Source organism: Centruroides sculpturatus, unplaced genomic scaffold (assembly GCF_000671375.1).
Source record: "Centruroides sculpturatus isolate CEXI.00-Female unplaced genomic scaffold, Cexi_2.0 scaffold1488, whole genome shotgun sequence".
Lineage (NCBI taxonomy): Eukaryota > Metazoa > Arthropoda > Arachnida > Scorpiones > Buthidae > Centruroides > Centruroides sculpturatus.
The window spans coordinates 3,238-17,110 of NW_019385746.1; the positions used below are offsets into that span (position 1 = coordinate 3,238).

General features: G+C 27.7%; 1 protein-coding gene across 1 annotated transcript in view; it reads right to left on the bottom strand.

Moving 5' to 3' along the window:
- Positions 1-3,616: 3,616 nt before the first annotated feature.
- The window catches only part of LOC111641727 (glycerophosphocholine phosphodiesterase GPCPD1-like), a 43,208-nt gene continuing 32,951 nt past the window's right edge, over positions 3,617-13,873 (bottom strand). The window contains exons 15-17 of the mRNA XM_023387936.1: positions 9,369-9,504; positions 8,354-8,514; positions 3,617-4,038 (exon numbers count right to left, since the gene is read on the bottom strand). Coding sequence (XP_023243704.1) covers positions 3,927-4,038; positions 8,354-8,514; positions 9,369-9,504 — 409 coding nt within the window. The 3' untranslated portion in view covers positions 3,617-3,926. The remainder of the gene's footprint in view (positions 4,039-8,353; positions 8,515-9,368; positions 9,505-13,873) is intronic.

Here is a 13,873-nt window from a genome sequence, read left to right on the forward strand (position 1 = left end):
TAGGATTACTAATTTTGATGAATTGTTTGAGTAAGGTATGCTTGAAGTTTTTGCTGGGTAAGAATCATATAGAATGGACTAGTTTTCTTATCAGTATGTGTAAAGATTAATTTAGATTTTATAAAATTAATACCATATCATGTATAGACTGGTTTCTTATAAAAATAATTATAAAATAATATTTAACAATTCCTTAATCAAGATGTTTCTCTTGTCTTTCTTTATACAGGCCAGATGTAGTTCAGTGTTTTTTATTTTAAATAATTACCCGAGAGAATTGTGTAATTTTTGTGAGGAGGAAGAAAAGCACTAAAAATTTTATTGGAACCTTGGTTTCAATTAAGGAAAAGAATGTTAACCTTTTGCTTTAGGGGACATGATTCCTTTGCTATAAATTTGGATTAATCGCTGGTGTAGTTTGAGAGCATTTTTCAGTGTTGTCATTGATATTTTCTTTAAAAGTATATTGCTACCTACAAAAATGTTAAATTAATTAAAATAAATATATTGACAGATGCTCCCAAATTTTAAAATATCACAAACAATAATTCTTATATAAATTTATATAAGTTTTGTGATATTTTATGTTCAATATACATTGAACATAAAATATCACAAACTTATTTTTTTGGGAGATGTTGCTCCCCACATCAAGGAATGCATAGTAAATAATTAATTGTGGAATGGTTTACATTATTATTAGAATATACAAACTTAGTAAATTCCCTTCATTTTGACAATGTCAAGACAGACCAACTCCAATCTTATTTTACAAATCAAGTTTTTTAAAGTATCTAAAATACAACTTAACTCAGCCTGAAGAGTAAAAATGGTAGAATTTTGCTGTATAGTCAAAGCTCAAAAACAAGTTTTTTTGGCCAGTTAGAGGTATTTCTAAACTCTAAATAGCTTATTGCAATACCTGTCTGTCTCTCTAACAGATCAGTTTTAAAAGAAAATATGATGAAAATAATTTTGATAAACAAAATCTTAAAAATTGACTAGGACCAGTTTGTAATTGATTCATATAAAAAAATCACAGAGTAGACAAATCTGTCAAGAAAGTTTTATTTACAATAAACTTATTTTTTCAACTAACTCAACTATCCTGGCTTTACACACTCCCATTTTAAAATTGGGGGATTTTCTTAGTTAACTACATAATTTAGAGGCTGAATCTTTACATTTGAACTCCATCACAGAAAAATATATTAAATTTAGTTACAAAAGGATTTATAAAGAATGTTATCTTTTTGGATGAAGATGAAATAGTCAGAATTTACATTTTCATCAAAATGTGTTTTAGTTGTATTAATATGTACATTAGTTCACAAATATCTGAAAAAGGTTTTGACAATTACTTTAATCTGCACCTGGAACTTCAGCCAGTTCTACGTCATTTAAAATTGATGACTGGAAGGTTGGGTCGATGACGTAAACGGCTTTCTTTACTTTTGAAGATAATTCATCAACTCTAAAATAAAAAAAAAATAATAATTACAAGGCATTTATTTTTAAAGAGATTTTTATGTAAGATTTGCAGTTATGATTTTGGTTGGTCTTTCTAACAGAAAACTATACCAATCTTTAAAAATTTGGCTTTGTAAGTATTCTTCCAATTGATTCTTTTTATTTTTGATAAACAAAGAATAAAATGTCTTCACTTTTGCCAAGTCCAATTACTTATTTCTACATATATTTTTTAATTGTTTAAAAGTTCTCTGGTGACGAGCCCAAGACTATTTTTCAAAGGAGTAGTCTCTGAAGAGAGGTCATCTCTGCAGTGGAAGATTGTTGTTCCTGTGATTGGACATGGTAAAAGTGAAGACATTTTAGCCCTACATATTTTTTATTAATGCATAAATTTATAAATTGGATAATTTAACTAAAAAACAAAAACTGAAAAAACACTTTATATAAACAAATGTTATTCCTGATCATATAAACATTACACTAATGCACAATTGTAAATTTATATATAATTAAAAAAATACAGTAGAACCTCGATTATCCGGACTAATTGGGGATGAAGGTAGTCCGGATAAGGGAAAATCNTTTTCTTAATTTGAAATTCATAAAAAGATCTATAGAAATCCGGATAATGGAGGTCCGGATAATGGAGGTTCTACTGTACTAATCTTAAACAATCCGTAGGATTTTTAGAGGTTGACATAAGTGCACCAGATTTTATTGTTTATTCTGACAGCCACTTAATGGTTTCTAGACAATTAAACAAATCTGCAATGTCTTTCCAATTCAGACAATCACCCAAGGACAAACAATTGAGTAATTGGTTTCAAGTGATTGTCGTTATTGAAAAAGACATTGCAGGCTTCCTTAATCATCTAAATCCTCTTTTAAGTGATTGTCAGGATAAAATTTGATTTTAATATCCTGTCTGTAATATCAGTAACTTAAGAAATGTAGAACTATTAGAATGATTGTCCATATATGAAACAGATTTAAAATGTCAGGAAAAAACTCCAAAAAGACCAGATTACGTAATAAATGACACCTCGAGTACTCAATTTCAGAATGTTTGACAGAATCAAAATTCAAAAACTGCTTCCCATTTTGGTATGAATTAATCCAGACATCTTGCAGGTTCTGTCTTTCACAAATGCATCTCATGACATCTACAGGTATTGCACATCTTATATGAAAAATGAAGACAAACTTAATTGCACAAGGAAAATTTGGAGAAAGTAATTAAACATAGTAAAAAATGCAATTTCACTATCTTTTGTTGAATGTAGATTTATTATAATTTCTGTATATTTTATAAAGAAAAACAAATTATTGCATATTATTGAATTTATTTAAACAAAAATTTATAAAAATTAATTTGAATTAAAATTTTAGATTTTACACTATTCAAATTTTCTTTGTCTAGAAAACTGATACATTATTTAGATATGAGTCATTTACATCAAAAGGGACATGATTCCTTTGCTATAAATTTGGATTAATCGCTGGTGTAGTTTGAGAGCATTTTTCAGTGTTGTCATTGATATTTTCTTTAAAAGTATATTGCTACCTACAAAAATGTTAAATTAATTAAAATAAATATATTGACAGATGCTCCCAAATTTTAAAATATCACAAACAATAATTCTTATATAAATTTATATAAGTTTTGTGATATTTTATGTTCAATATACATTGAACATAAAATATCACAAACTTATTTTTTTGGGAGATGTTGCTCCCCACATCAAGGAATGCATAGTAAATAATTAATTGTGGAATGGTTTACATTATTATTAGAATATACAAACTTAGTAAATTCCCTTCATTTTGACAATGTCAAGACAGACCAACTCCAATCTTATTTTACAAATCAAGTTTTTTAAAGTATCTAAAATACAACTTAACTCAGCCTGAAGAGTAAAAATGGTAGAATTTTGCTGTATAGTCAAAGCTCAAAAACAAGTTTTTTTGGCCAGTTAGAGGTATTTCTAAACTCTAAATAGCTTATTGCAATACCTGTCTGTCTCTCTAACAGATCAGTTTTAAAAGAAAATATGATGAAAATAATTTTGATAAACAAAATCTTAAAAATTGACTAGGACCAGTTTGTAATTGATTCATATAAAAAAATCACAGAGTAGACAAATCTGTCAAGAAAGTTTTATTTACAATAAACTTATTTTTTCAACTAACTCAACTATCCTGGCTTTACACACTCCCATTTTAAAATTGGGGGATTTTCTTAGTTAACTACATAATTTAGAGGCTGAATCTTTACATTTGAACTCCATCACAGAAAAATATATTAAATTTAGTTACAAAAGGATTTATAAAGAATGTTATCTTTTTGGATGAAGATGAAATAGTCAGAATTTACATTTTCATCAAAATGTGTTTTAGTTGTATTAATATGTACATTAGTTCACAAATATCTGAAAAAGGTTTTGACAATTACTTTAATCTGCACCTGGAACTTCAGCCAGTTCTACGTCATTTAAAATTGATGACTGGAAGGTTGGGTCGATGACGTAAACGGCTTTCTTTACTTTTGAAGATAATTCATCAACTCTAAAATAAAAAAAAAATAATAATTACAAGGCATTTATTTTTAAAGAGATTTTTATGTAAGATTTGCAGTTATGATTTTGGTTGGTCTTTCTAACAGAAAACTATACCAATCTTTAAAAATTTGGCTTTGTAAGTATTCTTCCAATTGATTCTTTTTATTTTTGATAAACAAAGAATAAAATGTCTTCACTTTTGCCAAGTCCAATTACTTATTTCTACATATATTTTTTAATTGTTTAAAAGTTCTCTGGTGACGAGCCCAAGACTATTTTTCAAAGGAGTAGTCTCTGAAGAGAGGTCATCTCTGCAGTGGAAGATTGTTGTTCCTGTGATTGGACATGGTAAAAGTGAAGACATTTTAGCCCTACATATTTTTTATTAATGCATAAATTTATAAATTGGATAATTTAACTAAAAAACAAAAACTGAAAAAACACTTTATATAAACAAATGTTATTCCTGATCATATAAACATTACACTAATGCACAATTGTAAATTTATATATAATTAAAAAAATACAGTAGAACCTCGATTATCCGGACTAATTGGGGATGAAGGTAGTCCGGATAATCGAAACAAATACTTTAATTAGTCTTTTAATGATAATACAACACGTTTTCTTTTCGATGACATATCGATAATATTAAAAGTAAATACTGTATTTAAATCGTGATCAAATTTTCAAGAAACAAACGTTCGTATTGAATTTGGACTACTACTGACCAACGCTAACAGACTACCTATTGTTTAAAAGGCCCTCTGGTGGCGCAAGAAGACGGATTTTATAAAATAAAAAGCAGTTGAAACTGCATTTTTATGAATAAAAATTTGACAAACTATTTATCGTTTTATGACGAGTAAAATTTTTTCGTCGCGTTCGCGGCTTTTAAGTAATGCATAAACCTTCGAGGCGCGAGGCCCTTCGGACCGCGAGGCATAGGCGGTGGCCCACGTCGTCCATGCCTTACACCGCCCTTAATCATAGAAATGATGTAACTTGAATATAAATTATTTATAAATACTTATGTCAAGTTATATTTTTATTACTACATAAAATATATTAAGAGTTTATGACCACTGTGCTGGGTGAGACGTTGTTGAAACAAAAAAAGTTATGCATTCCATCACGTACATAAACAGTGTTGTAATTCGCCAAGTGCAAATCAGCAAATTCGTAAATTTTTGTTTATTTTGAACAATCCGGATAATGGAGGTCCGGATAATGGAGGTTCTACTGTACTAATCTTAAACAATCCGTAGGATTTTTAGAGGTTGACATAAGTGCACCAGATTTTATTGTTTATTCTGACAGCCACTTAATGGTTTCTAGACAATTAAACAAATCTGCAATGTCTTTCCAATTCAGACAATCACCCAAGGACAAACAATTGAGTAATTGGTTTCAAGTGATTGTCGTTATTGAAAAAGACATTGCAGGCTTCCTTAATCATCTAAATCCTCTTTTAAGTGATTGTCAGGATAAAATTTGATTTTAATATCCTGTCTGTAATATCAGTAACTTAAGAAATGTAGAACTATTAGAATGATTGTCCATATATGAAACAGATTTAAAATGTCAGGAAAAAACTCCAAAAAGACCAGATTACGTAATAAATGACACCTCGAGTACTCAATTTCAGAATGTTTGACAGAATCAAAATTCAAAAACTGCTTCCCATTTTGGTATGAATTAATCCAGACATCTTGCAGGTTCTGTCTTTCACAAATGCATCTCATGACATCTACAGGTATTGCACATCTTATATGAAAAATGAAGACAAACTTAATTGCACAAGGAAAATTTGGAGAAAGTAATTAAACATAGTAAAAAATGCAATTTCACTATCTTTTGTTGAATGTAGATTTATTATAATTTCTGTATATTTTATAAAGAAAAACAAATTATTGCATATTATTGAATTTATTTAAACAAAAATTTATAAAAATTAATTTGAATTAAAATTTTAGATTTTACACTATTCAAATTTTCTTTGTCTAGAAAACTGATACATTATTTAGATATGAGTCATTTACATCAAAATTTTGTGAGGATAAATTTAAAAAATTTTAATTCACACTTGAATTTAATTGTCTACTTGGACATAATGCATTTGTGTAATTAAGTTAAAGTATTAAGTACATTTAAACTGTATAGCAATTTTAAAATTCAGAAAAAACTTTCAGGAGGAAAAATAATAAAGATTAGAGGATAACATAAATGTATAGTAAATATTTAGTATAAATGTTACTATTAAAAGTGATAGCATACCATCACTACACTAGCGTAGTGAGGGAGGGGCAAGGGGGTCTATCATGCCCCGGTCTCCAAGACAAACAAGATTTGCTTCTGGAGGGGGGCATCAATAAAGTGTCATGCCCCAGGCGCCAGTTATGGTTGCTACGCCACTGCATCACTAGTAACATAGGACTTTGCATGAAGAAGATTGAAATTTTCTGTAAATTTAACAGTTTAAAAAACAAAAATTATGTTAAAATTTGTCAATTCTTACAAATAAAAACACTCAGATACAAAGTTTTAGTAGTAGACTAGAGAAATAAGTTTTTATACAATAAAATAAAATAAGCAACTGATAAATTATATACTGTTGATTATACAGTTAGTTTTGTCAATAATAAATTAGATATGTCTTGTTTATAAAATCTTACTGCCAGATGTTCTTTCCAGCATAGAGTTATGAAGGAGTACATGTCGAGAGTTGATATTTGGCACAGAGTATTAGGTGCACATAAAAAAAAATCCAGACTTGTAGGTAGTCGGGGAACCGAGAATTGAGTCAAAATAAAATACAAAATGGCAACTTCTTCCACATACAGGCAAAACAAGCCACCTCACCCCACCGAAGTCAGGTAGGGGAGAGTACCACCCACAATCATTCTAAGAAGTTAACTCTGGCCTTAGGACCGAACACGTAGTTTTTTTCTGTGTTAAATAAAATTTGTAATTAATTTTGTAAATTCAAATATGACATTAAAACAGTTTTATGTCATTACGAGTGGGCTTTTTTTTTTAACATGATCTAGTATAGTAAAATTGTAGGACAGATGAAAATTTGACGTTATATTAGGGTTGTTGTTACATTCAACGACATTATAACTGGGTTAAACTGTATATTGTTTGTGCAAAATAAAAAAAATAATCATGGCTACTGTATCATCCGAAATTATTTTTTTCAAAAATGGGAACTTTTCGTTATGCATCGACAAAAATTCAACCCGAGCAGACACATAATGGAGAGAAATTTTGAAATTAGATAGGTTAATTTCATTGAAGATGCATCATGGACGATCTCGTGGATGGCGAAGTTTGAATGATCGCACCCAAAAGCAGCAATATCAAAGAAGATAGGAGAATGAGAACGAGACCTGTCTTGAGCATCAAAGTGATTCCGTCTCCAAGACAAGTCTTGTCCCAAATACGGTTTTGCTATTTTACTTGTTTTATTTATGAAATACATAATCAAAAGCAAACTCAGGAATGAGAAATTGTTACTTTTGTAATCATATCTTCACAAACATGACCTATTTTCAATCTAAATTCTATCAGGTGTAATACTTTATTCAAATTTTAAATGGAATATTCAAACAAATAATTTAAACAAATTTAAAGAATACAAAAGCAGTAAAGTAAAAATATAAAACGAACAATTATTTATTGTGACATTGTCAATGTTTGGCTGCAATTTTTAATCATTTTTAATTTAATTTAAAATATATGCTCTCCATCTCAAATTAGTAGTGTGTTGCCTCTGTACATCATACTTTCCTGTGAGATGACTGGCACAACTCTCTAGCTAACTCCTTTCAGGGGAAAATTGAAATAACATGATTTCTGGTGCAAACCAAAAGTTCATATATAGTTAATCTGGGGCTTCCTGTTCCTAAGCTTTCTGTATCTAGTTTTGACATTCATCTAACTAACTCAGTTTGAGATCACAGAAGGACAGATGACAGTGGGAATTTATAGGTCCTAATTTTTTCAAATTGCAGCCCATTAAGTAGCAAATAATATATTAAAGTATAAATTACTATAAAATTACAATTTATTTCAAAAGATAAACTATCAGATGTATATACTATAAAACTTTACTAATAAAATTAACATCAACGTTTGACAGTTTATTGAAATTTATATAATAAAATAATGTAATATATAATTATCAGAAAAATATTTTCTTTCAAGATTAGGTAATATTATAAAGACTTGTTTAACACTAATTTCTAGATAATAATTTTTAATCTGTAAATTTTCAAATAAAATGTTACTGACTATAATAAATAATAAAATTGACTTACTTATCATATATTATACCATCAACACCCTCTTCTTTTAGGTTGTTAATAAGATGTGAGCAATTTACATCATCTCCCCAAATAAATAGAACAAGATTTTTACTTTTCACAAAACTTATTAATGATCTATTCTTTAGAATTTCTTCTGCATGAACATCTATACCCTAATGCGTGTAAAATTAAACATTATATATTAGAAATTAAAACAGTATTTTTAATTTATTGAAATTATTCAATATACTCAAATACAGTATTTCACATAGAATTATATAAGACAAAACCAAAAGGTTTGAAAGACGTTAATCTTTTAATTTAAAATAGCATTAAATCTAAACAAATTCCATCTATTTTCATAAGAGTTTTATTGCGAAAGTAATTATATGTATAGTGAAATTATAATCTAACAATTAAAACCAGACATTTTAAAGAGAAATATAAACATGTTTGCAAGAAGACTTTTTCCATGCCCATCATGTATTTTGTCAGGCCCATAATAGAGCAATCAGGTGATGGGGGTCTAATATCCAGAACAGACTGAATGACCATGAAAAATTTCTGGGGTTTCAGCCTGGATTCAATCTGACATTTCAGAGCATTAAGGCTGGAGCTGTAATCACTTCAGCCATTAATAGTATTCAATTATTTGATGACCAAACAATTTCTCAGAAAAAATAACTGCTGTAACTTAAATTTCATCAGTAAAATTTAAATTGAATTTTCTGAGATTTCTATGTAAGAGGAAAGCAACAAAAGTTTTTTGTTCTTTCAACAAGCAAAAATTATGGGATATGAATGACAAATACAAAACATGGAGATTGATTCAGTCTATGAATTTCCCCAAATGAAAAGGGAAGCCATTAATTTTTTTTTTCAAATTTATGCATAAAATACTTATGTATAGTTAATTGCTACATATACAGTATTTGATATAATTATTGTGTGATTACCATGTATATTTAAAATTTATTATCTAGTATATTTAACAAATTAATTTAAATAAGCTCTAATATAAATTTACCAGGATTCCAATGCTAAGTGCAAAAAATGCAGCCATAGGAACAGATGATGTCCTTAAATCTAAATAAGCAGGATATTTTTCTGTAACACCTTGAGTTAAAAACAATAAGGGGTACTTATTTTGTTTCATTCGAATCCTGAAAAACATTTTAGATTCAATCTGTCAATTTATTTATATCAAAATATTTACTATTAAAAATATTTATTTAGTAGAATAAAAATTAAAATATTGAATTAAACTAAACAGATTTTTCTATGTTCAGTTTTATTATTGTAACAATGAGTAAAACTAAACCATTTTAATAAAATCATGAAAACAACAAATGTAAAACTATTTAAGTTGCTTTATATTAAATATCTTTAAATACAGTAGACCATCCATTATCCAAAATAATCAGGATGGGACAATTTCAGATAACTGATCACATTCAGTAGGGAAAGAGTAAAAAAAAAATATAATAAAAAGGTAATTAATTTTTGTACAATAGCAAAAAGCAATTAAGGCATAAATTTAATACATACAAATAAGAAAGTGAAGTCTTTAATTTATTAAAAACAAGCACTAGTTTTTCATTGTAATCTACAACATAATGATGAAACTTTGAATTCAAATTAAAAAAAATAGAAAAATTAATATTAAATATTGCACAAAACTCAAAATTTATTGCCATTCTTTTTTGAAGTAGTCTCTTATTTTGCTTTGTTTTTACATCGCTTTTCTTTCTAACTCTAAATACCCGACTTGCTTGATCGTCAAGAGTTGAAAACTGAAGTAACCTGAAACAGGTTTATGCTTCAGGCTGCATTTCTAACAATGTGAATGTGTCTCTAATGCACCAAATGTGCTTACTCACAATGCAGCATTTGATTCATTAGAAGCAAATGTGACTCATTGTGCTTTTCTATTTGTACGAGTACTATAATAAAATCTAACACTAATGATAAGATTTATTCAATCATCTGTAGGCATGCTGTTGAGCTGCATAAAAGTTTGGAGAATACAAATTCTGGAAATTACAAAGTTAATTTTGGTTAATAAATTTTTTGGATAATTGACAATCTACCATAATATTTTAATATAATCAGAATTAATATTGTTTAAAAAGTTTAATTTTTCATCATCAATAATTTACAGGAAAAAATTTATCTTATTTTTTTAAAACAATTTGTGCATGATTTCTATTATTATGATTAATATTCAGCAATGATGTTTTCATAATTTTGCATTAACTTATTCTTTCTTAAACAATAATTATTTAAATATGAAAACCCAATGCGTATTTTGTAAACAATAAATTCCATTAAAAAGTTCATTTTTAAGAAGTTTTCTTACAAAAAATTTCATTCTTACAATTACAAAAAGAAAAGTTTTAATTTTATAGTAGTAATAGTAATATTTAATATACGTTTTGTCATAATAAAGAAGGCAATGCAATGAACAACATTCAGAAAATTTATTAAACTGAATACTTACTGTAAAAGCATTATCTAAATATTTAGATGGAAGTATATAGTATTAGTTCATTCATTAATATATTACTATTTTAAACTGTTTCAAGTATTATAACAAAAAAAAATTTGAAAGAGCATTAACAATTGTATTAAAAATATCTTTTTAAAAGATATCAACTCAAAATTTTACTTTTACAAAGTTTATTTTTGCATAATTACATATTTGAAAGAAAATTATTGCCTAACTTTTAGTAATCAAGTAAAAAAAATTTTTTTTATGCAACATACTGAAAGTATTTTTAAATATTGGTTCTTTTAATTTTTTTAAAAAGCAAATTCAGGAAATTAAAACCTTCACACACAACAAAATTTTTCAAAAATGCAAATACTAATTGTTAGAAAAAAAGTGTTGTATAAAGAGGACTGATGAAAAGTTATCTAAACCATGCATTAGAATTCATGTGTAATTTGATTAGCTATGGTAAAAAACAATTTTTATGCAGTAAAAACCTCATTTTGATATAGGATAATTCAAAGTACAGGTAACCCCTGTATAACACGAGAGTTATGTTCCAAAAAATTTCCATGTTATGCGAATCCGTGTTATATGAAACAAAGAACTAGTGCGAAAAGGGGGTTAGGTTCCAAAACTTAAAAAAACATGCTGTTAAATCCTTATTTAGACCGGATTAATTATTCATTTTTTTCGTAGGTAAAATACTTATTTATTATTTAAGTAAATGTTTTACCAGAGGATTCATCCTATATGGTAATCTCAGCATGAGCATCATCAACTGGTAACAGTTTCTGAATGAGTTCGTTAATAGCGGTCGCACTGCAACGGGGGTGCGCTGCTGTTTGTAGGCATTTTGAACAATGGTGAAAGAAAGATGGCGGCGCCTGCACTATCGATAGTATTGTGATGGAGAAATCTATAATTCTAAAAAGAGCTTTTAGAGGCAAAAGAAGGGTCCAAATTGTAAAATTTAACCATTAAATGGATTATTTGTTGAAAGAGCATTCAAAGTAGCCACGAAAACAATTATAATGCTTGCATGGAGTTATAAAAGAACACACCCTTTATTACATTTCATGTTGTACGAGGGTTTTATCCAATTCCCAAACCGTGTTAGAGTGAACCCGTGCTATAAAAGCACCGTGTTATATGGGGTTACCTGTATTGTTGCAAAATTTGTAGTCTAGTCCCTGACCAAGAAAATAGGATTTTGTATATTTTAATTTGGATAATTTGAAATATGTATACAATGAAATTTGAAGTCATTATCTGCTCCAGTGACCTGCAAAAATATCATTTATATTATATCCATCATATTACATGTTTACAAGGAAAGTTTCCATGCCAAAGTGACAGTTTTGTTTTTGGTTTATACATTGAATGATGTTGAACACATGTACAGAAAATCAACAGATATTATAGATTTCTCCATCACGATGCTATCGATAGTGCATGCGCCACCATCTTTCTTTCACCATTGTTCAAAATGCCTACAAACAGCAGCGCACCCCCGTTGCAGTGAAACCGCTATTTCACCTGCCGTTGAGTGAAACCGCTCATTCAAAAACTGTTACCAGTTGATGATGCTCATGCTGAGATTACCATATAGGATGAATAATCCTCTGGTAAAACATTTAATTAAGTAATAAATAAATATTTTACCTATGAAAAAAATTAATAATAAATCCGGTAAATTTAAAAGTTTATTATTATGGAAGAAATCTGTTTGGCCTTTATCTTGGACATTTTTTGCAAAAATTTGTTGTTTCAGTAATTCCAAAGTCCATTAAATACACACGTATATTCAGGATAGAATGTGTACTTATAGCTTTAGCCATTAATAGAGCTTGCTTTCATCAGTTCACATGATTTTCATAATCTCAAACTCAAGTGAAATTCATAGCAATTCTTAACGAAACACTTAAGATACTTTTGTATATTATTTTCAGGTCTTGCTTTGAATGTAATTTAAATGTAAAATGTTTATGCTAGACATTTTGGGCAATATTTAGACTAAGTAGTTCAATAAAGTTAGTTGATTATAGGCCTCTACTTTTCAGCCAAAAATTATGTTGGAAAAATTAGACTTGTTTTTAATTAAAAATAAAATGATACATAAATGTACTATACTATAAAATGGAATATTTTTTCTTAACATAAATGCATTGGATAAAAATTACATACTTTACAAAGTTAAGTGTATCATTGAAAGAAGTTCTTTTACTCCAAATATATGATATGATACACAATGGTAACATTGTGTATCATATCATATATTTATGATATGATACACAATCATATATATATATTATGATACACAATGGTAACATTGTGTATCATATTTGCAGCAAAAGAACTTAAGTGTTTTATTTTTAAACATATATCAAAGTTAAACTCCTAATATAAAATCATTATCTTCAAATTCTTTGAAACAAAAATTAACTTATTCTTTAAGAATTTCTATGCATAATTAAAATTAATTCAATTTTTTCTTAATTTGAAATTCATAAAAAGATCTATAGAAGACTAGATAATAAAATTGTATTTTCACTACAAAAATCTTGATCAATCAGAAAAATTCAGATTATCTATCAAAAAATAAAACAGAAAATAGCAGAATTTTCATTAATGTCCTCAAAAATCAGTCAAAAATCATAACTTTTAGAAGATGATTTTTGAAGAAATTAAACAATGTTAAAAGGAAATTAAATTTATGGTCAATTTTATACTATGACACACACTATATCTCTGAGAACCAACATTTATTGCTTTAACAAACATTTTCAAACCTGATCAACAGGCCATCAGGTATTTTCAATTCTCTGGAGCATTTTTATAATTGTTCCATAGATTCGAATGATTATATGAAAAATTCAAATTTATAAAGGTTCTCACTCTGTCAATATAATTCCATATATTGTGTTAGTATATTTATATTGTATTTTATTTATTTAATTCCTTCATTTCACATAATTATACTGTTTGTTATATTTGATATTTTAACAAAGTGTTCAAAACTTTATAAATTTGAATTTCTT